At 36.4% G+C, this 24,853-nt stretch overlaps 4 protein-coding genes and 1 long non-coding RNA gene across 14 annotated transcripts; 3 read left to right on the top strand and 2 right to left on the bottom strand.

Moving 5' to 3' along the window:
- Positions 1 to 87: 87 nt before the first annotated feature.
- On the top strand, positions 88 to 469 carry AT5G06545. The gene is made up of 2 exons (NR_142927.1): positions 88 to 224; positions 324 to 469. It is a non-coding gene; the product is annotated as an other RNA (long non-coding RNA).
- A 177-nt stretch (positions 470 to 646) lies between these two features.
- AT5G43930 (Transducin family protein / WD-40 repeat family protein) lies at positions 647 to 4,952 on the bottom strand. Of its 4 annotated transcripts, none has more exons than NM_001036929.1 (15): positions 4,603 to 4,924; positions 4,237 to 4,395; positions 4,042 to 4,158; positions 3,875 to 3,959; positions 3,531 to 3,639; positions 3,368 to 3,435; positions 3,142 to 3,267; positions 2,210 to 3,069; positions 1,898 to 2,098; positions 1,752 to 1,812; positions 1,526 to 1,639; positions 1,333 to 1,446; positions 1,164 to 1,238; positions 973 to 1,056; positions 647 to 891 (listed from the first exon to the last, which is right to left on the bottom strand). In NM_001036929.1, the coding sequence occupies exons 1-13, from the start codon at positions 4,698 to 4,700 to the stop codon at positions 1,170 to 1,172; spliced, it is 2,181 nt and encodes a 726-aa protein (NP_001032006.1). In that variant the 5' UTR covers positions 4,701 to 4,924; the 3' UTR covers positions 647 to 891; positions 973 to 1,056; positions 1,164 to 1,169. The 4 variants fall into 4 exon arrangements, with proteins under 4 accessions (NP_001032006.1, NP_001032007.1, NP_199206.1 ...); NM_001203538.2 differs by adding an exon at positions 3,710 to 3,777 and having other exon boundaries at positions 747 to 1,056; positions 1,139 to 1,238; positions 2,210 to 3,075; positions 3,871 to 3,959; positions 4,603 to 4,947; NM_001036930.2 differs by having other exon boundaries at positions 665 to 1,056; positions 1,139 to 1,238; positions 4,603 to 4,952.
- Positions 4,953 to 5,723: 771 nt separating this feature from the next.
- AT5G43920 (transducin family protein / WD-40 repeat family protein) lies at positions 5,724 to 9,119 on the bottom strand. The gene is made up of 5 exons (NM_123759.3): positions 7,697 to 9,119; positions 7,503 to 7,604; positions 6,764 to 7,084; positions 6,364 to 6,684; positions 5,724 to 6,290 (listed from the first exon to the last, which is right to left on the bottom strand). Exons 1-5 carry the CDS (start codon positions 8,348 to 8,350, stop codon positions 6,117 to 6,119), a joined length of 1,572 nt encoding a protein of 523 aa, NP_199205.1. The 5' UTR covers positions 8,351 to 9,119; the 3' UTR covers positions 5,724 to 6,116.
- A 2,335-nt stretch (positions 9,120 to 11,454) lies between these two features.
- On the top strand, positions 11,455 to 14,437 carry AT5G43910 (pfkB-like carbohydrate kinase family protein). 5 transcript variants are annotated; one of them, NM_203148.2, is made up of 12 exons: positions 11,455 to 11,706; positions 11,777 to 11,866; positions 11,962 to 12,039; positions 12,176 to 12,250; positions 12,341 to 12,393; positions 12,501 to 12,651; positions 12,743 to 12,853; positions 13,235 to 13,361; positions 13,573 to 13,673; positions 13,760 to 13,886; positions 13,960 to 14,012; positions 14,124 to 14,437. In NM_203148.2, exons 1-12 carry the CDS (start codon positions 11,662 to 11,664, stop codon positions 14,208 to 14,210), a joined length of 1,098 nt encoding a protein of 365 aa, NP_974877.1. In that variant the 5' UTR covers positions 11,455 to 11,661; the 3' UTR covers positions 14,211 to 14,437. The 5 variants fall into 5 exon arrangements, with proteins under 5 accessions (NP_974877.1, NP_974878.1, NP_001332155.1 ...); NM_203149.2 differs by having other exon boundaries at positions 13,791 to 13,886; positions 14,124 to 14,340; NM_123758.3 differs by having other exon boundaries at positions 11,508 to 11,706; positions 13,779 to 13,886; positions 14,124 to 14,340.
- Positions 14,296 to 24,853, top strand: MYA2 (myosin 2). Of its 3 annotated transcripts, none has more exons than NM_001203537.1 (41): positions 14,296 to 14,420; positions 14,795 to 14,851; positions 15,058 to 15,096; positions 15,425 to 15,553; positions 15,654 to 15,797; positions 15,872 to 16,017; positions 16,120 to 16,267; positions 16,577 to 16,635; positions 16,712 to 16,871; positions 16,997 to 17,146; positions 17,242 to 17,378; positions 17,482 to 17,628; positions 17,740 to 17,841; positions 18,197 to 18,254; positions 18,346 to 18,447; positions 18,682 to 18,719; positions 18,873 to 18,999; positions 19,117 to 19,284; positions 19,372 to 19,503; positions 19,598 to 19,707; positions 19,785 to 19,845; positions 19,933 to 20,110; positions 20,228 to 20,433; positions 20,593 to 20,712; positions 20,835 to 20,933; positions 21,059 to 21,271; positions 21,422 to 21,561; positions 21,651 to 21,762; positions 21,852 to 21,896; positions 22,001 to 22,063; positions 22,146 to 22,316; positions 22,498 to 22,650; positions 22,754 to 22,954; positions 23,050 to 23,178; positions 23,264 to 23,334; positions 23,413 to 23,509; positions 23,605 to 23,661; positions 23,827 to 23,883; positions 23,972 to 24,052; positions 24,156 to 24,238; positions 24,395 to 24,853. In NM_001203537.1, exons 1-41 carry the CDS (start codon positions 14,334 to 14,336, stop codon positions 24,504 to 24,506), a joined length of 4,689 nt encoding a protein of 1,562 aa, NP_001190466.1. In that variant the 5' UTR covers positions 14,296 to 14,333; the 3' UTR covers positions 24,507 to 24,853. The 3 variants fall into 3 exon arrangements, with proteins under 3 accessions (NP_001190466.1, NP_001190465.1, NP_199203.1); NM_001203536.1 differs by having other exon boundaries at positions 16,120 to 16,276; NM_123757.5 differs by lacking the exon at positions 14,296 to 14,420 and having other exon boundaries at positions 14,784 to 15,096; positions 16,120 to 16,276; positions 24,395 to 24,836.

Raw genomic sequence — 24,853 nt, 5'->3', positions numbered from 1 at the left:
TCACTCCTACTTTTTCATTGGTTTTTTTTTTAATCTCCAAATACTCTATGAGATACTACTGATAGAGATGCTCCCTAAGATGGTATGATGTGTCATCCTTTTGCCTCTAAGATCTATGTCGTGATACCCTCCGGTCTAAGCCACTTATGATGGCCTTCTAACGCCTGAAACAATGCTTTGGTGTCACTTATGAACATCACAAGTCCAATTCCAAGGTTGTGAAGGTAAGACATCGCCCATGAAAGTGCCACTACTTCAGCTATTTGACAGTGCCTTTTGTTCCTTGTTATGTTTGGTTCAAACTAGCTTTTTGCAAAGCAGTGGACAAAAGAAAAAGGGGACATGTAACTATACGGGGAGATTGTAGTAGGATTTTATTTGCCCAGTCACTATCTGATAGGTTCAAATAATGTAAAGTTATTGGGAGCTTGTAGTTGGATGGTTTCTCGAGTCATTTATCTGGTGGGTTCAAACTCCACATGTCAACAGTATAAGGTTTTTAATCATGTCAAAAACAGGACAATTGCCATTTTCACAATTTCTTCATTATAAAATAAAAACTTCAAAATATGATTTGGTATGATCAGTTTGAATAATTTGGAAATATAGTTTTTGTTTTTACTTTTTATTCAAGGGTTAAAAGTCAGTTTAAATATGGAATCCTAATTGAACCTCTCATTACATAAAAAAATAGTGTGTCAAGTGGTTGCACCAAACATATAGTATGTACATCAAAATCTCATATTATGAATTGCAATTGTAGCAGAGATAGAGAGAGAAGAGTGAAGAGAAGCAAGCTTGAACGCTACTAAAACTGATTTAGCATCATAAAATTGATAACTTAAGACTTCTTTGTTAATCTGTAGAGGAAGTGTGACAATGTCTATTGCCCTATTTTTAACATGATTCAAAACCAAAATTAAACCAATTCCATTTTTTTCTTTATACATTTCTTTGTCTTTAACTTTTTACCTTAAACAAGACTGTATGAAGAGGAGTGGAAAAGATTCGATGAAACCTATGTTTGCTTCTTGCTTGCTTACCACTCTAATGCACCTGTAGAAATCATATATATATGCTTAGTCAGCTAGATCATCCTTTATAGTTAGGTCTTTTTTTTTTTTGACAAAGATCCAACCTTCTTTATTATAATTCTACGCTACCTCAGGTTAGGTGTTTGGTCCTGTGAAGTTTGAGGTAGCAGCTGTATTGTACTGGAAGATCCTCAGTTTCCCCTCCTACGGAAAAAAAACATGAGTCATGAGTCGATAATGATCAGATTCCCAAACCGAACATTGTTAATCGATAATGATCTGATTCAATATGGTTTACCTTTGTCCCATAAACAAGACCTCCTCCAGGAGAAGGATGAAAACACGCAACGTTCACTTCATCCTCTGAACTTGGCAGTACTCTCACAAGCTCCATATCTGAAACTCTGTATATCTGACCGGCCCACACAAACAAGTTCTGTGTTATATCTCCAAGTTCTGAACATGGATGTACTAGTAGCATAAGGCTTTACCTCCAATACTGTGAAAAAATGTGATGTTGTTTCACCATCACTAACGATGCTCCTCAAAAGAGAACCATGACGCCGCCCATATGCAAGTAGTATATGCTCCGAAGTGGGTGAGAACTGCACCCAGAATTCTCAAATATTCAAGTATTTTCAACAACTTACCATGTTATGTTCTCAAAACAAAGAGACCATAAAAATTCAATCTGATTATTCTCAAAAGGCGACTAACCTGGATAGAGGTCAAGCAATGTGCAGCTCTAATTGCCCGTGACACAAGTACTGAACCAAAACTGTATTCATAGACAAAAACACATGAGGGATGTGCATTTCAAGATGGTAGAATTAGCACGATGAGATATTCGACGTGACAGTTACCTTTCCTTCTGGAGAGAATACACACGAAGCTCGTAAATGACTTGGTGTGCTGTGACAGGGTGTCGAGTTGGGGAAGTTGCAAGCCCTGAATCTTGTTGAGCTTGTGTCTGCAGTCCAGGATCTATCTCACCATGAGGAAAAACACACGCAACACAGGCCGCTAAATATCTCCCACATGGCGAATAATGAGCTCCCATTTCACTGAACACAAAAAGAAGCAGAGATATCAATATACATCCAATAGTAAAACTTAGCATCATAGGCATTCAAGTGTAACAGAATGATATCAAGGACCCAGAGAAGGAGCTTTGCCTGCAAAGGACGGCATGCGGTATTGTAAATAGACATCTGTCGGATTTCAGTTGTGCATATGGGTCTTTGATGTCATGCGACCACATTCTGAGTTTGACAGTACAAGGTAATTCTGCAGCAGCAGCTGCTGCAGCCGAAGCAGCAATTGAGGTAGCAAGCTCAGACTGGACCCTATTTACTACAGGTTGAGCATCACTTCCATGTTGAGTGTTACGAGAAGATACACCTTCCGGTAATCCAGTTCTCGAGAATTGGGGTTGTGAAGTTTGTTCCTGAGCCCCGCCTCTTCTAGACACCGCATGTAAGTTAACACCACTCGGGATTTCTAATAACGCTACTGCAGCCTCCAGACTGGCTGTTGAGGATGGAGCTGAGATGCCATGATTACTACTGCCAGTAGGAGTAACCACTGGATTAGCAACACCATGACCTTGAGCCATCAACCATCCTTGTAGAAAAGGTAACTCCCAGGAAACTCGATCCCTAAAGTGAAATAATTGCCGAATCTGTCCAAGCTCAGGGAAATCTGATCTATTTGAAACTTGGCTAGGGATTCCATTTCTTCCAACAGGTTGAGCTTCATCTACATCCATGCCATCAACTGCAGGAGAAGTTCTATCTCCAGCTCGGGTAAGAAATATGTTGCTGGGAGAATTTCCTGGAACACTATTTGGACCAGAAGGACCACTGGATGTAGCCAAGGGAAGAGGAGGAGACGATGTTCTGTTCTCATTTTCTGCTGCCAAACTAGTTTGATTGCTTTCCGTGCTTGTGAACAAAATAGCAGGGGGCGGATACCTCAAGTAGCCCATAGATGTTGCTCTAGACATTGAAGAATCTAATGAATCAATCTCATTCACCTGCCACTTAAGGTTAGAGTGTAAGCAGACAGAATGGAAAATAAGAAAATGAATTCCAATTAGGTAGCTCACCTCTGCGGTCAAAAGTAATGGAGCCCCATGAGGGTGAAAGTGTACAGCTCTCAAAGATCGCCTCGTCTTCAATACAACAGTTGGTGATGATCCCTCTCCTCTCCTATTGTAGTGCCACATGTGCAGCTGCAAAATATCATGAATTAAACTTATGAGATCTTTCTGTAAGGAGGTGCCACCTGCAACTAGCTAGCGTTTCGTGGGATACTTAAAAGGGAAAAATCACCTTATGACCAGAAGCAACAGCAAGTAGTTCACCCTCAGCATGGAAAGCGATAGAAGCAATAGGCCGATCTGGCAAGAGAGATTAACAAGAAGAAATTAAAACTGGTAAGATGATAGGCATAACTACGAAAAAGAAACAGAGTGTTCTGATTCCTAGAACTTACAGAATAGATGAGATCTAATGCATTCAGAAGTTGTGGTATTCCATAAGCGGACCTCGAGATCTAAACTTCCACTCGCAACTATTTCTGAATGATGCGGGTGGAATCTGACCTGTAGAAACTCAAAGAACATTAGATATAAGGCAGCACACAGACACAGACATAAGTTAACAGCCCTCAACCAACCAACCAACAGAGCAGATGCCAAAAGTATGAGCAAAATTCATTTCACTATCCGAGATTGAATTATCTATACGTAGTAATGTGTTGTAAATGCACTACATATCAAACGCAGAAAAGGATACATATTAACGTTAAGGAAAGGGGGCTAGCATTCACTAACTTACTACCCAAGGAGTCCTCCTATGGCCAGTCAAAACTTTTAAGCAGTTTCCAGTTTCACAATCAATAATCTTCACAGTATGATCACCACTACACAAAACAAAACAAAACACAGTGAGAATCCAAAGGCAAAAAAACAAAGAATAAAACATATGCACTCCATGACACTCACTGTGTAGAAGCAAGAGTTCTTCCATCAGTACTAAAAGCCGCAGCAATAGTTGACCTTGGAGGAGCTCCAAGAGGACAATATTTTGCAGATAAATGCTGCAATGACTCTGCCTCAACCCTTCATAAAGAATCACCAATTACAATGAGCTTAAACAAGGTCCTATGCAAATAAAGAGACAAGAAACATAAAGTGTACCATGAGGTAAGACTTTGTCCCGTCTCTTTCATAGACTCGTTGTTGGTTCCGCATGAAGAATCAGTATACCATCTACTCTTACCCCATCGTTTCCTTGGCACAAACTTAGCCTTTGGTGACATTTCCCTCTGAACCAGCATGTTAAATACACTCCTCCCCCTAAACAACAAATTTCCAATTTCAGGTTTAGAAAACTCAAAGATCCAGTTTCCAAAAATGGCTGAAGCTAACCAAAATTCTCAGTGATATCCCTAAACAAGCTTTTATGATGTCTTGATCGAACTCAAATCTCTTAAAACGGAAACAATACCATTCCTTTTCCCATAATTCAGAAGCAACAAAGCACAAAAAGGTATCAATAAGAACCTGCGGCGGTGAAACTTCGTCGCCGATTTGCGTGGTGTGATCAAAGAGCGAGGAGAAGAAGATTGATCTTGTGACGACGAACAGATAGATTGAGTCATCTTGAATTCCAAACTTTCATATAACGTTAACAAGAACAAAGGAAGTAGAAACCCTAATTCACCGGCGATCTCGGTGAGATCTCCGATCTAACGTCACGCGCTTCGTCCCTCGATATATAGTTTTGGTTAAATTTCGTATGGGACTTTGTTGATGAGAGCGCGTCGACGACGAAACCTAAACAGTTTGGTTTTTGTTTAGGACCGTCTTAGCGAGACCTGTGAGATGTTGTTGTTGTTGTTGTTAAAAGGATCTTATTTTGTTTTCTATTTCAAGTAAGTGTGTCTCTGTTTATGTAATTATGTTACTCAGTGGCTGCTAATTTTTCATGATTATCTTAAACAACCTTTATTTTTAAAAATACGCCTATTAATTTCGTCAATTTCGACATTACCTCCATTTTTTTTCTAAGAATAACTATAGCCCTTCTGGCCCATACTGATAAATATTTCGAGATCTAAGAGGGTATATCAGTTCTATTTTTAATTTTGATTTAACCTATTCATGTGATTGTTTTGTGTAGATGTTATCATCTTTTGAATACTAGTTTAGATTGTATAACGTATACTTTACATATGAAAATTTTGAAACTTCATTTCAAATATTTTTAAATATAGAAAGATGTAAATTCCATGTTTCAAATAGATGTATATGTAGTTTAAATATATGATTAAATTACGTTGGTATTCATATTTATATAGTAGATACTAAAACTGAAATCATGTATATTCTTAATCGTATTAGGTGAAATACTTCTTATGTATGCACTTAGTAGATTTTTTTGTTAATTATATAATTGAAACCCACAAATGTTCGAACTCGCAATTACTTATTAATCTTCTTGAGTTCTATAATTGAAACTCATATACCTTTTCAAGATATTAGAATCATTGCAACACATTTTCTTTCAAACTTTTTTTTTGGTGTAATCTACGCATTGCCAATTATTTCAGAAGTTTTGGTCTAAACAGGTTTGTTAGAAAAAATAATGTCTCTGTACTAAGGAAAAAAAGTAACAATATTGGCAGATTCTTAAATATCATAAGTTTAGGGGCGTTTCCGAAGTTTATATTATAATTAAATTTTCTGTTTAAAATAACGGGGAACCCACATGGTAGCAAATGACCAACGAAACAAGTAGTTAGCTAAGTTTTGCTCTGAACACCAAACAATTGCCACCTAACTCCTCAACACAGCTTGGTTCAGTTTACCGCCTAAACCGGTTTGGTTTCAATTCATGGCTCATCTCAAATCAAGTTCTCCAAAACCAGTGTACCAAAACTCAAAAAGCAAGAGATTGTTCTGCAAAGCCAATAAGGACCACCAAAAAAGAAAAAACCAGAAATGAACTATACACAAATGTGGAACTACTAGAACTAGGTCCTGGTTTAAAGCTACTACGGTTTCTGGTTATCTAATCAGTTCAGTGGTTTGTTCGGTTTGCCCGGTCCCCAAATACGGATGGTTTGGTCATCACTAGCAGAGGCTAGCATCCGAGGATTTTTCGGGTTCCAGCTTACACAGTTTACGGTCATCGAATGACCTGATAACACTTCAAGCGGCTTTGTGTTCTTTAGATTCCATATGTAAACCTGTGAACAACAGATCAATGTCAGTCAACAGCAACCAAAAAACAACTGTCTTGGTCGAAAATAATGTGCTTACCTGTGAATCCTCACTTCCACTGGCGATGAACGAACTATCCAACCCACCAAAACATGACCGTATCACGTATTTGCTCTGCCTGTGACCCGAGAACTTCAATGGTTGTTTCCACTCTCCAGCAAGATCCCAAAGATGTATCTCTTGGCAGCTCAAGTTGACTATAAAAAACTTACCATCACCAGAAATTGAAAGGGAAGTAATTGGCTGTTCCTCAGAGATAACACGTTCGACTTTTGTCTCCAAATTCAAGATCCGGATCTCTTTATCCGAAAACACTGTAATCATACTCTCGCCATCCGGCGTCACAGCCAAATCCACCACCTATTAGGAAATTGTGCATTTCGAATTTCAAGTATTTGAATACCAAAACGGATAAGCAAATCTTTTAACCTTTACTAACCTTTGGAATTCTCGTTCCTCTCCAGGCTTTGATCTCGTTTCCATCAGTGTCCCACATTACAATCCCTCTTTCTGGGTCAGAACTGCCACAGACAAGCCGAGTTGAGTCAGGGAACCATGCGCAAGAGCTGACAGTGAATCCAGTATTGTTGTTTCCAAATGTGTGTCTCAACACACCTGTGTCAACATCCCATAGCTTAAGAACCTCAGCGTTTCCGCATGTAAGCAGTTTAGTATCGTCAGGACTCCACGAGACAAAAGAAACTGGATTTTGGTGGCTCTCAAGTGTGTGCTTCAGTTCGACTTTGTTGTCATCCAGTACCTGAAACAAGAAGTTTTAGTCCAATACCAAATTTTATCAATTAGAAATTACCATGTTTAATCCTTAAAGAAACGGTCTCAAAACTACCATAGAAAAATACACAGAAATTTTATCAACCCTGAAGTACTAAGAACTAGTTACATTACATGGCTCAAAACGACAAATCACTATGAATTACAACATAAAAGTTCTTGTCCTTTTTTGTTGTCACAAAATGGCTTTCTACCTTATATACCAAGCTTCAAGACAAGACATCCAAATGTTATTTCCTTAATATTTTTTTCCACCTCACAGCGTGAAGAGTTATACAAGAAGAAACCTCATAAGGTTCTCTTACACATCAGAGCTAATTCATCTGGTCTCTTTCTCAATGACTTTAGGGAAAAATAAGAGAAACCAAATGGTCTAAGATATTTACCTTCCATATTATAGCTGTACAATCGCTTGATGCAGTGGCCAGATATTTGCCACTATTAGAGAATTGCACAAACCACACTTCATTTTTGTGTGCCACCAAAATCTGTAAGATAATAAGAGATTGAGAAACTATAAGAACCACTAACGAGTTTATGAAAATGAAAACCAATGGTTCCCTAAGGCAGAAAACAGCACCTGGACTGTCTCTGAAGGAATTTGGTCTCTACCGCAACAGTGATCCTTGTAAAGCGATACTGCATCACATGAGTTATGATACATACACGTATCAATCTGGTCCATCACAGCAGTCTCAACCAAATGTTCCAACCTTCTCTCAGGAATAACAATTGGCAAGGGAATCAACTTCTCCAGTTCAACCAACAACTTTCTCCTCAAATCTAGAACTAAACAGTTGTCTACTTCACCGGATTCCATCTCTTTCGAATAAACAATATCACAAGCAAGCCTATGAATCTTCTCTTTTCCCATCCGTAACAACGGAGCTTGCTTCCGTAACACATTCAAGGCCAAAGAAACATCCCCACGTTTCAAATACTCCAACAAACATTGCTTGAACACTAGATATAAAGCCGTGTTCCTCGTATCATCCATGGAATTATCAAAAATTCTGTCTAGAACCTGTACGCAACTATCCCAGTTCCCACTCAAAACTTGCTTTTCAAGAAACTCAGAATCAGCTGTTTTATACAAGATCTTTGACTCGAATTCCAGACAAGAAGCAGAGTTCTTGAATCCTAACGAGTATAAGCATTGAACCAAAATCCTAATGAATTCATGTTTCTTCAACAACCCTTTTGAACCTAAAACCTCCCATAACCCATTCTCCATCTGAAAATCACTCTCAAGCTAAAAAAAAGTTCTCTTACGTATGGATGATGATGACTTTCTAAGATTCTCAGCAAATCTTCCACATTCAATAGTTGAAAGGTCCACAAAGGAAAGTACAAATTTCCCGCTACCAAGAATATAAACAACACAAAATTCTCAAATCATCACTAAATCAGAAAATAACCACTAAATTAAATAATTTCCCAAACACTAAATCACTCACACCAAAACGAATTTAATACTATAAAAAAACAGTATCTAATCACAAAACAAAAAAAAAGCTACCAATATGATTTAAGATTTGGTTTCGATGTGAATTTCAAATTTCTGAATCAATCATTCAACAGGAGAAACAGAAATCGCTCAGCAGTGACTACTACCCAGTAACTTAAAACCACCTAAATCATTCCCAAAATAGCCCACTCGTACGAGAAGGCTAATTAACGAACGCAAAATCACTATTCAAATTAAAGAAACGTGTACAGCTCCAAGCACGAAAACACAGATGCGAGAAGAGAAAATGGCTGAGAGATTCAAATTCGTCAGGAGAGATACCAAAACCAGCTCAAATGATGATAAAGAAGAAGAAAGAAGGAAGGAGTGAATCCAAAATCTTCTCACCGGATTTCAATTTATTTCGGCGACTCTCTCTGTGATGGTTTTGGAGAAGAGAGGTCGAAAACCATATACATATGTGTTTATATCGTTAAGTCCTATCGCTAATCCCTATCGTTAAGGTTATACGGTTAGTCATATATTAGAATTTTTTTTTTCGTCTTTGGATAAAATTCATTAAATTGTTAGTCCTATATTTGATATCTGTGATTTTCTATATTTAAGAATACGAAATTATATTGGGCAACTTTGAAAACGATCCTATTTATGAGTTTTGTTTGAAAAATATCATTTTTCTCTTTTAATTAAAAACTACATTTTTATATTTGTAATATGAAAAATTTTCCTGATTTAAATTAAAAGTTAATAAATCATTTAATTCGAATTTGGAGAAAAAATGAAAACATAAACTAAAGTCGAAATAAATATTAATTATTATTATGCATTCTTTTTTTATAAATAAAAGATGGTTTATTGAATTTTATACTAAAATTTAACTGATTATAAAGATTATAGCTTAATATTTTTCATGTTATATAAAAACTAAAAAATCTCCAAAACTTTAAACATAATAACTTGGAAAATCGAAACAGGTTATACATCAATGACTCGATATTTTTCTAGATAAATATATATACATATATTTTTTTGTCAATATTATTTTTTGTCAAATAGTAGATATTTTTTATCTGTCCACGAAGAACAGTTATTGCACTGAGAAGCTCTATCATTATAAATGTCCTGTATGTATCTTAGTATGTTTTCGGTCTGATTTTATAAGCATATTAGTAAAACCTCTATAGATTAATAATGTTGAGACTAAAATATTTTATTAATTAACAAAGATATTAATTATTAATCTATATAGAGATTTGCCTTATTTTGTAATTTTGAAAGAGAGTTTTTCGTTATAATCAATATACTTCTAAAATCAACTAAAAATAATCAATCATTTATCATGTCTAACAGATGATAAAAAATAAATTGATATGGTGAAAATATTAGCAATGAATTCTAACAAAAACTACAATGGATTTTTGTAAAAATATATTTTGATATATTTATACAATCATTAATTTATAGTATTTGATGGGACCATTTTAAAAAAAAAGTTTTACTGTAACTATAACTCTCACTTTAAACAAAGAAAAGAGAGGGAAAAACTAAGAATACTTCTTATTAACATTAACTCTCATACTAATCAAAGAAAAAACAAAAAAAACATATATATAGTAAAGCTGATTTAAATTAGCTCTAGCTTTTGGTAAAATATGTGAACCAAAATTTTCGAGTTGAATATTCCAGATACCTGGATAATCGAAAGATATTCGAGTAATTGAACAGAATTTACAAAAATTACTCAAATAAAAAACAGAAAATCCTAATACATATATCCCAAAATAGTTTGGTTTTTCAGATATCTTAAAGCTAAACCGAAAAATACTTAGAAAACTTTCAAATCCTACTTAGTTATTGAGTCAGTTTCTTAAACCTACCTGAACCGAATGAAATTTGAATAAAAAATGTATTTTGGTTCCTTAATGGAACCAACCAAAATACTCAAACACCTTGAGCTAATTTAATAACTGAAAACGAAAAAAGCATATAAGTAGTATTTAAAAAATCTATCGTGGAAAGGGAATTCTGTATATGTATTGGAAGCCTTGTGTAATGTCGAGTTCAGACCACCAAATAATTGCTACAACTCTGTGAAATCCATTGGTGCTTAAAATACACTAAGGCTACACAGTATCTCTTCTTTGATGTAGCCGTGAGGCATATTTGAGGATTACACATCCCAAAAAACAAACATTGAGTTGATATTCGACGGCGACGAATTCATTTATTATTAGTAACAATAATAATTTTCTCTGTCTAGTTTCCGTTTGTTTCCATTTCCATGGCTAGAGTAACAAGAATGACGAAAAATAAATAAATAGAAAATCGACTTTTAGTGGTAGAATTAAGTTGGCACCAATAAAAAAAGAAACAATACAAAAGAGTCCAAATAGTAGCCTAATAATATAGAATGAAATATTAACCATCCCTCTTTTAATATATAGAGGATTTCAAATATTATTTTTTAGATTCTATTTAAACGAAAATATTATTAGAAGATTCAGAAAAAAAGCAAAAATGTTAGATGAAAATAAATAAATTTCATATTAAATAATTGGAAACGAAAAAGCATAAGTATTTGAAATATGGTACTTCAGTAATGAACTTTTAACAAAGAAAAAAAAGTATTAGAAAAATGGTTTTGGGTCTTGGTCTTATAAAATATTGAACCCATATCTTACTTTCTCAACTAATGGACAAAGAAAAAGGTGCTCATGAAACGTATAAATGAATTTTGATCTCAACTTGATATATAATATTGGTGATTTGATGTTGTTTGGTCTTTTATGATTTGTCTTTTACCAGCTAATTTACATTCCATTCCATGAAATTCCCAAAAAAGTTATCAAATATCATTTTTAAGTCCAAGAAAATGCAATGCAAACGACTATAAAAAGAAAATCAAATCCTGGAAATTTCGTTTCAGTCATCACTCAATTTGATTTCAGCTATTAAATCCGGTTTGATTTGGTTTTCGGTTTAACCAAACCAAAATTCAGGCCTCCTAATAAATACCGAATCCTTCTCCCTCCCTCTCTCTGCCACTACGAATTTAGCACATAGCCGGAGCTCCGATCATGTCATCTTGCTCCGACGAAGCGATTCCCGGCCAACCAATCGTCGTGCGTATCTATTTCTCTCGTTTCTTCTCATGAACTGATAAAAACTGATTAGATTCTCTGCAAATTGCAGCTCGGTTGTGGTCAACTTTGTCTAGATTACTTAGTCACAGTGGCGTCTTTTCCAATTCCCGATCAAAAGATCCGAGGCACAAGCTTCAAGGTCGATGACTATATCATTTATTGTTAATTCTTCGTTGACTTTAATTTGATATCGAATGGTTCTGGAGATTTTCATTTCTATGGTTCATTTTTCAGGTCCAAGGAGGTGGTAACACTGGGAATGCTTTAACATGTGTTGCTCGTTTGGGTTTGCCTTGTCGAATCTTGGCTAAGGTTTATTACAATTTTTGCGTTTTAATCTTTGAAGAAAGTTTCTTTGCTTTGATTTATGTTCTTAAATTTGAGGCATAGACTGCAGAAATGTAGCCCTTGAATAACCAAAATCAACTGAATTAGATATATGTTTTAGGTTGCTGATGATTCTCACGGGCGATATATGGTAGAAGAACTCGAATCTAGCGGTGTGGATACTTCGTTTTGTATGGTAAGAACATATACAAAGTTTATTTGGTACAATGTATATCAATTCAAAGTAGATATAATACACAACTCTCTCTCTTTTCCATTGTCTCAGAGTGCTAAAGATGGAGCTTCACATTTTAATTACGTCATTGTAGATAACCAAACGTGGGTACATTGTCTTTTGTTATGTTGTGTTTCTATGGTATAACAAATTTCTAGCAAATATTTAAGTTTCCATTTGTTTTGATACTATTCTTGTAACAAATTTGTAGGAATACTCGTACTTGTATTTACACTCCAGGATATCCTCCTTTGCTACCAGATGACCTTACTGAATCTCTACTTCTAGATGTTCTTGATGGAGTAAGAGTTCTATATGTAAATGGAAGGTCCCGTGAAGCCGAATTGCTTCTTGCGCAAAAGGTGAAATGAAAATGCTCTGTTTGGTGTGTTTTGCTTAGTTCTGTTTACGTATGTTACAGCTCTTTCTCACTCATCTATGGTTTTTATGCAGGCACATAGCAAGAATATACCAATCTTAATTAATGCAGAGAAAAAAAGGACAGGGCTAGATGAGCTCATTGACTTAGCTGATTATGCTATTTGTTCTACTAACTTCCCTCAGGTGAGAGTATTTCTAGGAATAGTTCTGTAATTCACGGATCAATTGGTTCATAGGTTGTGAAATACTAGAGAATCATAGTAAAGAGCATACCACTTTCTTAAAAAGCTCTTTGTTGATGATTAGTGAAATCAATTAGTATTAATTGTTGGTACCATAAATCTGAATATGTGGAATCTATAACTTATGGAGCTTAGGTGAATCTATGAGAACTTCTAATGAACTAGAAGGTTCATGTACTCTTTATTATTTACACCTGAAAAATCCGACAATGTTTTGGTTTTGTAACCAGTAACACATGATCTTGCATCAAAATTGTATCATAGCTTGTGTTTAGAATGACTAGAATCTTTAATGGTCGACTTATTTGATTGGGAAAAACAGGAATGGACAGGGGCACCCTCATCTCCCAGTGCACTTCTCTCTATGCTCATAAGATTACCAAAGCTAAAATTTGTGATCATGACTTTGGGGGAACACGGTTGTGTGATGCTTGAGAGATGTTCCAGTGGTGAGTTTTCCTTATTTACGATTGTCCAAAGGTCAGAGTTTTTGACTTAGGATCACTCATGTTCTCCATAAAGGAAGGCTTATGTATAAGGGGCTAATTTGTAACTAATGTTGTTGTTGGTCAATATATCATTCGAAATCTTTTTACATGCTAACATCACACCATGCCTTCTTCCATGTACATGCTAACTTCTAGTGTATCAACATTACAGAGGTTTCAGGGTCAGAAGAAGAGACAGACATAGATGAATTACACGAGTCTCTGAAACAAAGCACAGACTTTACAAGTGTCTTACCGGTCTGCAATTCATCGGTAAATAACGTTTTCAGATACATAATTTCCTCACAAGTTCTACATTTTGTTAATGAAAATATCTTCAATGCTCTTAACATTTTCAGCTAGTGACTAGACTGACAGGGAATGTTACAGGGAGATTGGTTATAGTAACAGCTGAGAAAATACCTTCATCGGAACTCATAGACACAACCGGTGCTGGAGATGCGTTTACCGGAGCTTTGCTTTATGGTATTACGCTTCACTAAATCGTAGTAAACCAAATGTATCTGAACAGAATCTGACCGACTCCAATTGTTTACAGGTTTGTGCACAGGCATGGCTTTAGAGGAAATGTTGACATTTGCATCTCGAGTCGTAAGTTTGCTTCTTCTTCTTTTGTTTATTCCAGCGCTATTTTCAAAACGCTAGGCGTTACGCGTTTGATCAGAATAGTGATTGAAGGAATTGCGTTTGAAATTTGTGTAGGCTGCTTGCTGCTGCAGAGGTTTAGGAGCTCGAACAAGTCTTCCATATCGTACTGATCCAAACCTTGCAACGTTCTTAGGGACATGACCGTAATTTTCTTTGTTTTCTTGACGTATAAAATCTCAAAGTCTTCTTGACGTATAAAATCTCAAAGTCTTCTTGACGTATAAATACGTCTGTATTTATTTCGTATGAAAGTGAAATAAAATAATGTTCCTAGATGCAGCCAAGTCAGATTCTCGTTTCAGCGTTTGTGTGTGTGACACCGTCTTACTTTACGTGTACCATGTGAACAAAGTTCTAATGAAAAAGTATCACAATATGATAAATTAATAGATGTCTTTTTGTTGAATTCGGTGTATTAGTTATATTAATATCTTAATTATACACCATGAAGAATTAGACAATGAATTAAAGAGATAGATAATGTGTTTTAAATTCTCCCACATGCACATGTAATAATAATTCTGGTGACATCAAGAACAAAATTTAGAAGAATTTTTTTTTAGTCTCATACGTTTTTGAGACAAGTATATATTTCGCGAACGGACATAATTGTTTTAGCGTGTCCGAAAGTTAGCTCCGTGATTATACAAAATCAAGGGGTAGTTTGGGAATAAGATGTCTTAATCAATGTTTTAATTGCAAATTGATGCTGTTAAGCTATTCAGACCAAATCCCCACAGAAAGTGGAAGAGAGCAGGGAGGCACGAAAAGGGAAAAACAAAGTAAGCAAAAAAAAAAAAAAAAAAAAGAGAAACGAAAATAATAATACTCAAAAAATATTCGGGGGGAAATTTTTCCCAGAAACGCGTTTAGATTTGCAAAGTTCGTCTTCTCCAATCTACAGTTCTACACCAAATCTCAGTTTATTCGCTTTGAGGACCTTTTTTTGTAGATTTAGAAGCTCAGTGCTCGTTTTGATTTAATCTAGATCCAGAAAGCTGAAGTCTTTGATCTACGAAACGAAATGGTAAGATTCGTTTAATTTTGGGGGAAATTAGTTTAATTTAGCGATTTTTAAGGGCATCTAATATCGGATCATGGCTTTGTGCTTGACTTTTGAGTCTTCTTCTGTATGATTATAGAGATTTGACTGCAACTACGACTTGTCTGTTTTGGAGTTTGACGTTTGGTCTAATTCTAGTATGATTGGAAATCAAATTTCATGTGATTGAGGTTATTATAGTCTGAAATCAAAAGCAATCAAAAATGTAGTTTTTTAAAGAGTTGTGATTACCATAAGGAAGCTTGTGAGAGCTCAAGAAGCATTCTTTTAGTGACACACTTTTGCTCTACAGGTTGCTAACTTCAATCCATCAGTGGGGTCATTTGTGTGGGTGGAGGATCCTGATGAAGCATGGATTGATGGTGAAGTTGTACAAGTTAATGGTGATGAGATCAAAGTTCTATGCACTTCAGGAAAACATGTATGTGTGTGTGTGTGTTTGCTTCTCATCTAAATTAGAATCACAAGAAGACTTTTGAGAGAAAGCAGTTATTGATTTTTGCTATTTTTGGAAAATTCAGGTTGTTACGAAAATCTCTAATGCTTATCCTAAAGATGTGGAAGCACCAGCCTCTGGAGTGGATGATATGACTAGACTTGCTTATTTGCATGAACCTGGAGTTCTACAGAATTTGCATTCAAGATATGATATTAACGAGATTTATGTGAGTAATTCATATCGATGTCGAATATATATGTACTATGAAATATGTGTGGACTAAATTTTATTTACTTTCAGACTTATACAGGAAGTATACTTATTGCTGTTAATCCGTTTAGAAGACTTCCTCATCTTTATAGTAGCCATATGATGGCTCAATATAAAGGAGCTTCCTTAGGAGAATTGAGTCCACATCCATTCGCCGTCGCAGATGCTGCGTATAGGTAATTTATACACACTAGTGATATATATTACCTTTATTTTTTTGTTGCTGTTGTTGATCCTTATATGTAAACTTGCCTGCTTTCGTGTTCGTTCTAATGCAGACAGATGATTAATGATGGAGTAAGTCAATCTATTCTGGTTAGTGGAGAAAGTGGTGCTGGTAAAACTGAAAGCACAAAGTTGCTTATGAGATATCTTGCTTACATGGGAGGGAGAGCTGCTGCTGAGGGAAGAAGTGTTGAACAGAAAGTGTTGGAGGTGAAAAAAAAACATCATATTTAGTCAAATCAAGTTTTTAGATAATTGAACAAATATCTAAAACTTCAGACTTCAGAGGATGGTCGAATATTCATTTCGGCTGTGTTTACTTTTCAAGAGCAACTGTAGAGTGAACAAATAACTTAAACTTCAGAAAATCAATGCTAGTAGTCATTTACATTAAGGCAAACTGAATAGTCAGCAGCTATTTGCTCACTTCCATATGCATATGATGTTGATTTTCCCTTTTCTTGCTTTGATATGGTTCTTATAAGCTTCTTCATTGTGTCTTTTATTCAGTCGAATCCTGTTTTAGAAGCATTTGGAAATGCAAAGACTGTCAGGAACAATAATTCCAGGTAACCTTTTTTTGAAAAAGCTTTTCAATATCACCACTTTGGGTGTTTCTGAACTGTTTATTTGTGTACTTTATAGTCGCTTTGGTAAGTTCGTGGAGATTCAGTTTGACGAAAAGGGAAGAATATCAGGAGCTGCCATAAGAACTTATTTGTTGGAAAGATCACGAGTTTGTCAAGTCTCTGATCCTGAAAGAAACTATCACTGTTTCTACATGCTTTGTGCTGCTCCACAAGAAGTAAGTTTTGTAGTTCACTTCGGAGTAGTAACACCGAATAACTTACCATACATGTCCAGTATCTGAGCCTCGTTTGGCATACAAACTCACATCTTGTTATCTGAAATGTTTTTTTGTACTATCAGGATGTGAAGAAATTCAAGCTGGAGGAACCAAAGAAATATCACTATCTCAATCAGTCTAAATGTCTAGAGCTGGATAGTATAAATGATGCGGAGGAATATCATGCCACAAGACGGGCAATGGATGTCGTCGGGATCAGTACGGAGGAGCAGGTAGTTATCACAGAACTCCATCAGTCAGATTTTAGCCAAAGCTGCAATATTGCCACTGTAAACGGATTCTATGCTTTGCTGATATCTTGTTTCAGGATGCTATTTTCAGCGTCGTGGCAGCCATTCTCCATATCGGGAATATCGAATTTGCTAAGGGGGAAGAGATTGATTCATCGATACCCAAAGATGATAAATCCTTGTTTCATCTGAAAACTGCAGCTGAGCTTCTCAGGTAAATGCCTCAACTGAAAGAGAGGGAAAATTTGGTTTTGTTTTGTTTTCTTCTAGTTGGGGACTGAAGTAAGTTTCCCTATTTATATCGTCTTCCTTTCCAGCTGCGATGAAAAAGCACTTGAGGATTCTCTATGCAAGCGTATCATGGTAACTCGTGATGAAACCATCACAAAAACTCTTGATCCAGAAGCTGCTACTCTTAGTAGAGATGCTTTGGCTAAAGTCATGTACTCGAGGTTATTTGACTGGTGGGTTTTTTCGATTCTACCCTGATGAAGATATTTAATAGCGGCTTCTCCTTAAGCTTCAAAGGTGCGTTGACATCATTGTTCGATGCTAATACTTTATGGTCTTTGCAGGCTTGTTGACAAGATAAATAGCTCAATTGGTCAAGATCATGACTCGAAGTACTTGATTGGTGTTCTTGATATTTATGGATTTGAGAGTTTCAAGACAAACAGGTGCTTAGTGGTATGCTTGTTGTTTTCATAAATGGTTAGATGGGTTTCTTTAATAAACTGGATCGTAGTCTGATATTTCACCATAATAGATGGGTCTGATCAGTTTGATAGTCAAGCTAGTGCTTGTTTCTAACATGGACAGTTGAGATTTCTTACTGCCTATCAAATTGTGAGCTTGTGAGGTTATCTGACTAACCTTGTTTTGTAAGGAGAGTACTGTTTGATTCAACACATATAGTGCAACTGATGAATATTTCCGTACAAGATATCTCCATTGTTGACTGTTAAAGAAATATTCATGACTGTTTCTTATTATTCTTTGGCCTAGTACTTACAATTGCAAGCTTTAATGCAGTTTTGAGCAATTTTGCATCAATTTGACCAATGAAAAACTTCAACAGCATTTTAATCAGGTTTGATCAGAACAAGCTCTTTCCCTTTTCTATTATTGGCTGCATTCTGCAGTGCCCTTGGTTCTGAGGTCTGTAACTTCTCTCCTTGCAGCATGTCTTTAAAATGGAGCAAGAAGAATATAAGAAAGAGGAAATCAACTGGAGCTATATAGAGTTCGTAGACAATCAAGATATTTTAGACTTAATAGAAAAGGTCTGTGGTTGATGATACCTTTCTGTATATTTATGCTCACTGTTCAGTGGACCTGTTAGCTTACTCATAAAAGTTTTATGAGACTTCTTAAGCGACGAAGCCATCCCTTCTTATTATCTCGTCTTTTCTCAAGGCGATTTGTTTCTCCTGTTGCTAGTCTTCTTGCCACACAGTCAATATTTCATCGATTGCTCATTCTTGGTGATTTTTTTTGTTTTGTTTTGTGTTCTTCAGAAACCAGGAGGTATAATTGCTCTGCTAGATGAAGCTTGGTGAGTCTGAACCCCAAACTGCTGATTCTGAACCCTTTCTTTTATTCTACAATCTAAGATTTATGCCTATTATTTCCTTTGCTTTCGGTATACTTTCTCAAATTTTGCTTTGTTTTCGAGCAACATAGCTGAAGTGAGACTTTTGCCGTGCAGCATGTTTCCTAGGTCAACGCATGAAACTTTTGCACAGAAGCTATACCAGACATTCAAAACCCACAAGCGCTTTACCAAGCCAAAACTAGCTCGTAGCGACTTCACAATTTGTCATTATGCTGGTGATGTGAGTTGCTGTTACTTTCATTGGTAATCATGTTTGCAAAAAAAAAAAAAAAAAAAAAATTCAAGAAGTTTCAGTAGTTATATATATGGTCTAACAACCATTGGGGTATTGTTCCAGGTCACTTATCAGACGGAACTTTTCCTGGACAAGAACAAAGATTACGTTATTGCCGAGCATCAGGCATTGTTAAATTCTTCTAGCTGTTCCTTTGTAGCAAGTTTGTTCCCACCAATGTCTGACGATTCCAAACAATCAAAATTCTCATCTATAGGTACCCGTTTCAAGGTAAGTCTGATTTTAGTTTGCAATTTCTACTAAACATGTTATATCAATAATATTGGTCACTTAATTATATTTGGTCCTTCTTTTCAGCAACAATTGGTATCGTTGCTCGAGATTCTAAATACCACGGAGCCGCACTATATTCGCTGTATAAAACCAAATAACCTTCTGAAGCCTGGAATCTTTGAGAACGAAAACATTTTACAACAATTACGTTGTGGGGTGCGAATGACATTCTCTGTCGATTTCATAGTTCAGTTTCTCGTGAAAAATTTTATGTCTGAAAGAAGGATATTTTTTGTGTTCATGACTTTAGGGAGTGATGGAGGCAATAAGGATTAGTTGTGCTGGCTATCCTACTAGGAAACATTTTGATGAGTTCTTGGCCAGATTTGGTATTCTTGCTCCAGAAGTGTTGGTAAAGAAGTAAGATGTTTCCTCTCATAGAATTTCTTATAATGGGTGATATCCATTTTCATGTCTTAACTGAGTCCTTATAATAGCTCTGATGACCCTGCTGCTTGCAAGAAGCTTCTGGACAAAGTGGGACTCGAAGGGTATCAGGTAATTCCCTCATCAAGCTTTTTGCAATGCCACTACTGCTTGTGTGAGCTACATTGATAGTTGAGGATTGACATTTTACTTTTGTAGATTGGCAAGACGAAAGTTTTTCTGCGGGCTGGACAAATGGCTGACTTGGATACCCGAAGGACTGAGGTCTTGGGAAGATCAGCAAGCATTATTCAGAGAAAAGTTCGGTCATATCTCGCTAAAAAGAGTTTCATCGTTCTGCGTAATTCTGCTAAACAGATTCAGTCAGTTTGCAGAGGTATTTTCAATGTTGTCGAACATGTCTATAGCTCAACTAGACTAAATGATTGGATTGTTCTGTCCTTTTTTTATTTATTGACTAAGTTGCAAACCTATGTGTCTGCCTTTTTGTCAGGTTATCTCGCTAGAAGTGTATATGAAGGCATGCGTAGGGAAGCTGCTGCTTTAAAAATCCAGAGAGACTTGCGTAGGTTTCTGGCTAGGAAGGCTTACACAGAGCTATATTCTGCTGCTGTTTCGGTTCAAGCTGGTATGCGTGGTATGGTTGCCCGGAAAGAACTATGTTTTAGAAGACAAACCAAAGCTGCAATAATAATTCAGGTACACTTAAATCAAAATTGCAGAAGTGTCGCACTATTAGAAGTTCAACTCGTCAGAGAACACCAATTACATAACGAGATTGATTACTTCACGAATAACAACAAAACAGTTGGTAGTTCTGTCATATTCTGACCGTGGTAATGCTCATTGTTATTATAGACTTGGTGCCGTGGATACCTGGCTCGCCTGCATTACAGAAAACTAAAGAAAGCAGCTATCACGACCCAATGTGCATGGAGATCAAAAGTGGCTCGTGGAGAACTTCGAAAGCTTAAGATGGTGAGATGTGGTTTCTTTCTTTAGCTAGTGTTGTTCCATTGTCTCTTGTTTCAGAGGCTCACTTATAAAGATGGTGCTTTGCATGAATTTAACTGAATTTCTTTAATTCATTTTACACCTAGGCTGCTAGAGAAACTGGAGCACTCCAAGCAGCCAAGAACAAGCTAGAGAAGCAAGTTGAAGAGCTGACCTGGAGATTGCAGTTAGAGAAACGGATAAGGGTGTGATTGCTGTTTGAAAAGCTGACCACATTTTGTTTCTCGCAAATTTGACCCTAATTTTTTCAGGGCCTTCTTGCATTTTATGAATATTATTGAGAGTTTTTCATCCTCTTTCAACATTGCAGACTGACCTGGAAGAGGCCAAAAAACAAGAAAGTGCAAAAGCACAGTCTTCTTTGGAGGAATTGCAACTGAAGTGCAAAGAAACGGAGGCATTGCTTATTAAAGAACGTGAAGCTGCCAAGAAGATTGCTGAGACTGCCCCGATTATTAAGGAGATTCCTGTGGTTGATCAGGAATTAATGGATAAGATCACGAATGAAAATGAAAAGCTGAAGGTTTGTGAGAATTTCTGAACTTGTAGCTTACTTACCGGAGAAGAGCAAAAATACTTAAGATTTGAGAATATTAACTACTCAGATCTCTTCAGATGACAAACTCTGCTGAAAAACGATTGATCTTTTTTGTCTAAATTGCTCTTCTTACAGAGTATGGTGAGTTCACTGGAAATGAAAATCGGTGAGACAGAGAAAAAACTTCAAGAGACCACCAAGATTAGCCAGGATAGACTAAATCAAGCATTGGAGGCTGAATCTAAACTAGTGAAGTTGAAGACTGCAATGCAGAGGTATCCTTTGCAATAGTCTATCCTTCCAAAGCATTGCCGAGAGCCCTTGCGGTGATTCCTTACTTGTCTTGTTGATGTTTCATCTCCAGGCTTGAAGAGAAAATATTAGATATGGAAGCTGAGAAGAAAATTATGCATCAGCAAACAATAAGCACTCCTGTGAGGACAAATCTAGGACATCCTCCAACTGCACCTGTTAAGGTAGAAAGTTTCTCTGCAACTCTGAAATATGTTGATCTGCCTTTTAACCAGGCCATTAGATGTTAACTTCGTCCTCATTCTGTTTGTAGAATTTGGAAAATGGCCACCAAACGAACTTGGAAAAGGAGTTCAATGTATATATCCTCCAACCAGCTATCTCGATCACTTGGTTCTCATGACGTTCTTTTTGTTTGCATTTTTCCATTAGTTTATTAATCTGTAAAGTCTATTTTTCCAGGAAGCCGAGTTTACAACACCAGTTGATGGCAAGGCTGGGAAATCTGCTGCAGAACGTCAAATTGTATGTAGTCCAACTACGTCATAGTACTTCACACTGCTGTTAGTTGATAATTCTGCTAACTTGATTTGTATTGTCACTGCAGATGAATGTTGATGCTCTCATTGACTGTGTAAAAGACAACATCGGTTTCAGTAATGGAAAACCTGTGGCTGCATTTACAATTTACAAGTGTCTACTTCACTGGAAGTGTTTCGAATCTGAGAAGACTAATGTGTTTGATCGTCTGATTCAGATGATTGGTTCCGCGATTGAGGTAATTGGGAATCTTCACACTGTTTCAATGTAGGATTTACACGCATGATGGAATTATCCTCATTTTGTGTGTAGTGGCTGTGCCATCTGCTTATCTGAAATATGGATTATGAAAGATTTATTTTTTGCATGATCAAAATTACTTAAACTAAGAATTTTCACCGTTCTGCTGATATTTTCAGAATGAGGATGACAATAGTCACTTGGCGTATTGGTTGACAAGCACATCGGCACTACTATTTTTGCTTCAAAAAAGTCTTAAAACCAATGGCAGCGGAGCAACACAAAGCAAGAAGCCACCTGCTTCAACTTCTTTATTTGGAAGGATGGCCATGGTTTGTATCACAATTTTATTGTGTTAATATGACTTTTTTGGTTCAACTTTTTGTTTATGATATCAGAATCTTAACTATCCTCTCTCCCTATCTTGTTTACCAGAGCTTCCGCTCTTCACCCGCTTCAGGCAACCTTGCTGCTGCAGCTGAAGCTGCTGCTCTTGCAGTGGTCCGCCCAGTGGAGGCAAAGTACCCGGCTCTGCTTTTCAAGCAACAGCTTGCAGCCTATGTTGAGAAAATGTTTGGGATGGTTAGGGATAACTTGAAGAGAGAGTTATCAACTTTACTTTCTCTATGCATTCAGGTTCCTTGCTGGATTCTTTCTATCCTAATGCTGTGATGAATGTTTCTTTTTGCACTTTGATGATAGATTTTGGTTTTTCAAAATGAAAACTTCAGGCACCCAGATCTTCTAAAGGAGGGATGCTAAGATCTGGCAGGTCCTTTGGAAAAGATTCTCCTGCAGTTCACTGGCAAAGCATTATCGACGGTCTTAATTCGCTTCTTGTCACACTGAAAGAAAATCATGTAAGGATAATTGTTCCATTGGCATTGTACTTAATGTGTCCTCACTTCAATACACCAATTCTCATATGTTACATGAAATGTCCAGGTTCCTTTAGTACTCATCCAGAAGATATACTCTCAAACTTTCTCATACATTAACGTACAACTTTTCAACAGGTAAGTTTAATTCTAATTCGCCTACTACAAAACTATGAACTCTGTTCTCACTTACACGGCTTCTTTGGTATCTTACAGTCTCCTTCTGCGTAAAGAGTGCTGTACATTTAGCAATGGTGAATTTGTAAAATCCGGGCTTGCGGAGCTAGAGCTATGGTGTTGTCAAGCCAAAGAAGTAAAAATTTCTGAGAGATGATTTTCTTACAAGAATACTTAAATTTCCTTCAGGTCGTTCTATCAAAATTTATTTTCTTTTCTGTGACTTGGCAGTATTCTGGGCCGTCTTGGGAAGAACTGAAACATATTAGACAAGCCGTTGGGTTCTTGGTATGTTACACTTACTACATTCTTGTTAATAATCCATTCTAGTTAGACTATCTAACAACAGTTTTCGATTGAAACTCATGTCGGTCCATATGGAGTTGTTTCTTGATAATCATTCTTACTTTGAACTACAATAACATTACTTTCTTCCTCTTTTTTCACCTGCAGGTTATCCACCAGAAATACAGAATCTCATACGATGAAATAGCAAACGATCTTTGCCCGGTAAGGCTCTGTTCTTAAGTTTCTAGAAACACACTTGATGGTCATTCTCATTACCTAACATTCTCTTCATTTTTTTCATTTTTTACAGGTCCTCAGTGTCCAGCAGCTTTACCGTATTTGCACCTTATACTGGGACGATAGCTATAACACCCGAAGCGTCTCACAAGAAGTACCTAAAACTTTTCTACTTCCAACATGAAATAAGAATATCAATTTTCTTGTTTAACTGGAACCCTTGTGGATGCTGAACAAAATTCAAATATTTATTGCAGGTGATATCGAGTATGCGGACACTCATGACAGAGGAATCCAATGATGCAGACAGTGATTCCTTCTTGTTGGATGATGATTCCAGGTGAAAATTCTGTTATGATAAACAAACTACTTATAATCTTATAAGAAGTTTTAACGTGTCGGATTGGAAATGATCTAAGATCCATCCTTTACGTCAAGTTATTGTTTTATGGAGTGTATGAGATACAACTAACTGTTTTACTACTAATTTTGACAGCATTCCTTTCTCAATCGATGATATTTCAAGTTCGATGGAAGAGAAGGATTTTGTAGGAATCAAACCAGCAGAAGAACTTCTTGAAAATCCAGCATTTGTATTCTTGCACTAAGTTCCTGAAAGTTGAGAAGCTCAGATTCTGAAAAGCTCTCTTCCTCTGTGATTGTTTTAGTTTTGAGGTGGAAGAGTAGGGGCCTTCCTGAACCAAAAGGAAAGAAGATGGGAAAAAGTGTAAATTCATCTTTGTTGTGGAGCTGTAATTCTCAACTATTCTTTCATTTATTATTTTTGACCTCAGATTTTTCATTTGTTTTGTTATAAGAAGTTTTAGAGTGATGGTTATATGTTGAAAAGTTAAAAATCCAGTTGTTTGTTGTACAAAGCTTTAAGAACAGTACATGCTCCATTATATGATTTATTAAGTGGTTATTGTTTTGAACATAAAACTCTTCGTTTGTT

Source organism: Arabidopsis thaliana, chromosome 5, assembly GCF_000001735.4.
Source record: "Arabidopsis thaliana chromosome 5, partial sequence".
In the NCBI taxonomy this organism is placed as follows: domain Eukaryota; kingdom Viridiplantae; phylum Streptophyta; class Magnoliopsida; order Brassicales; family Brassicaceae; genus Arabidopsis; species Arabidopsis thaliana.
The sequence above is the reverse complement of the archived record's forward strand: the minus strand, read 5'-3'. Positions and strand labels throughout refer to the sequence as shown.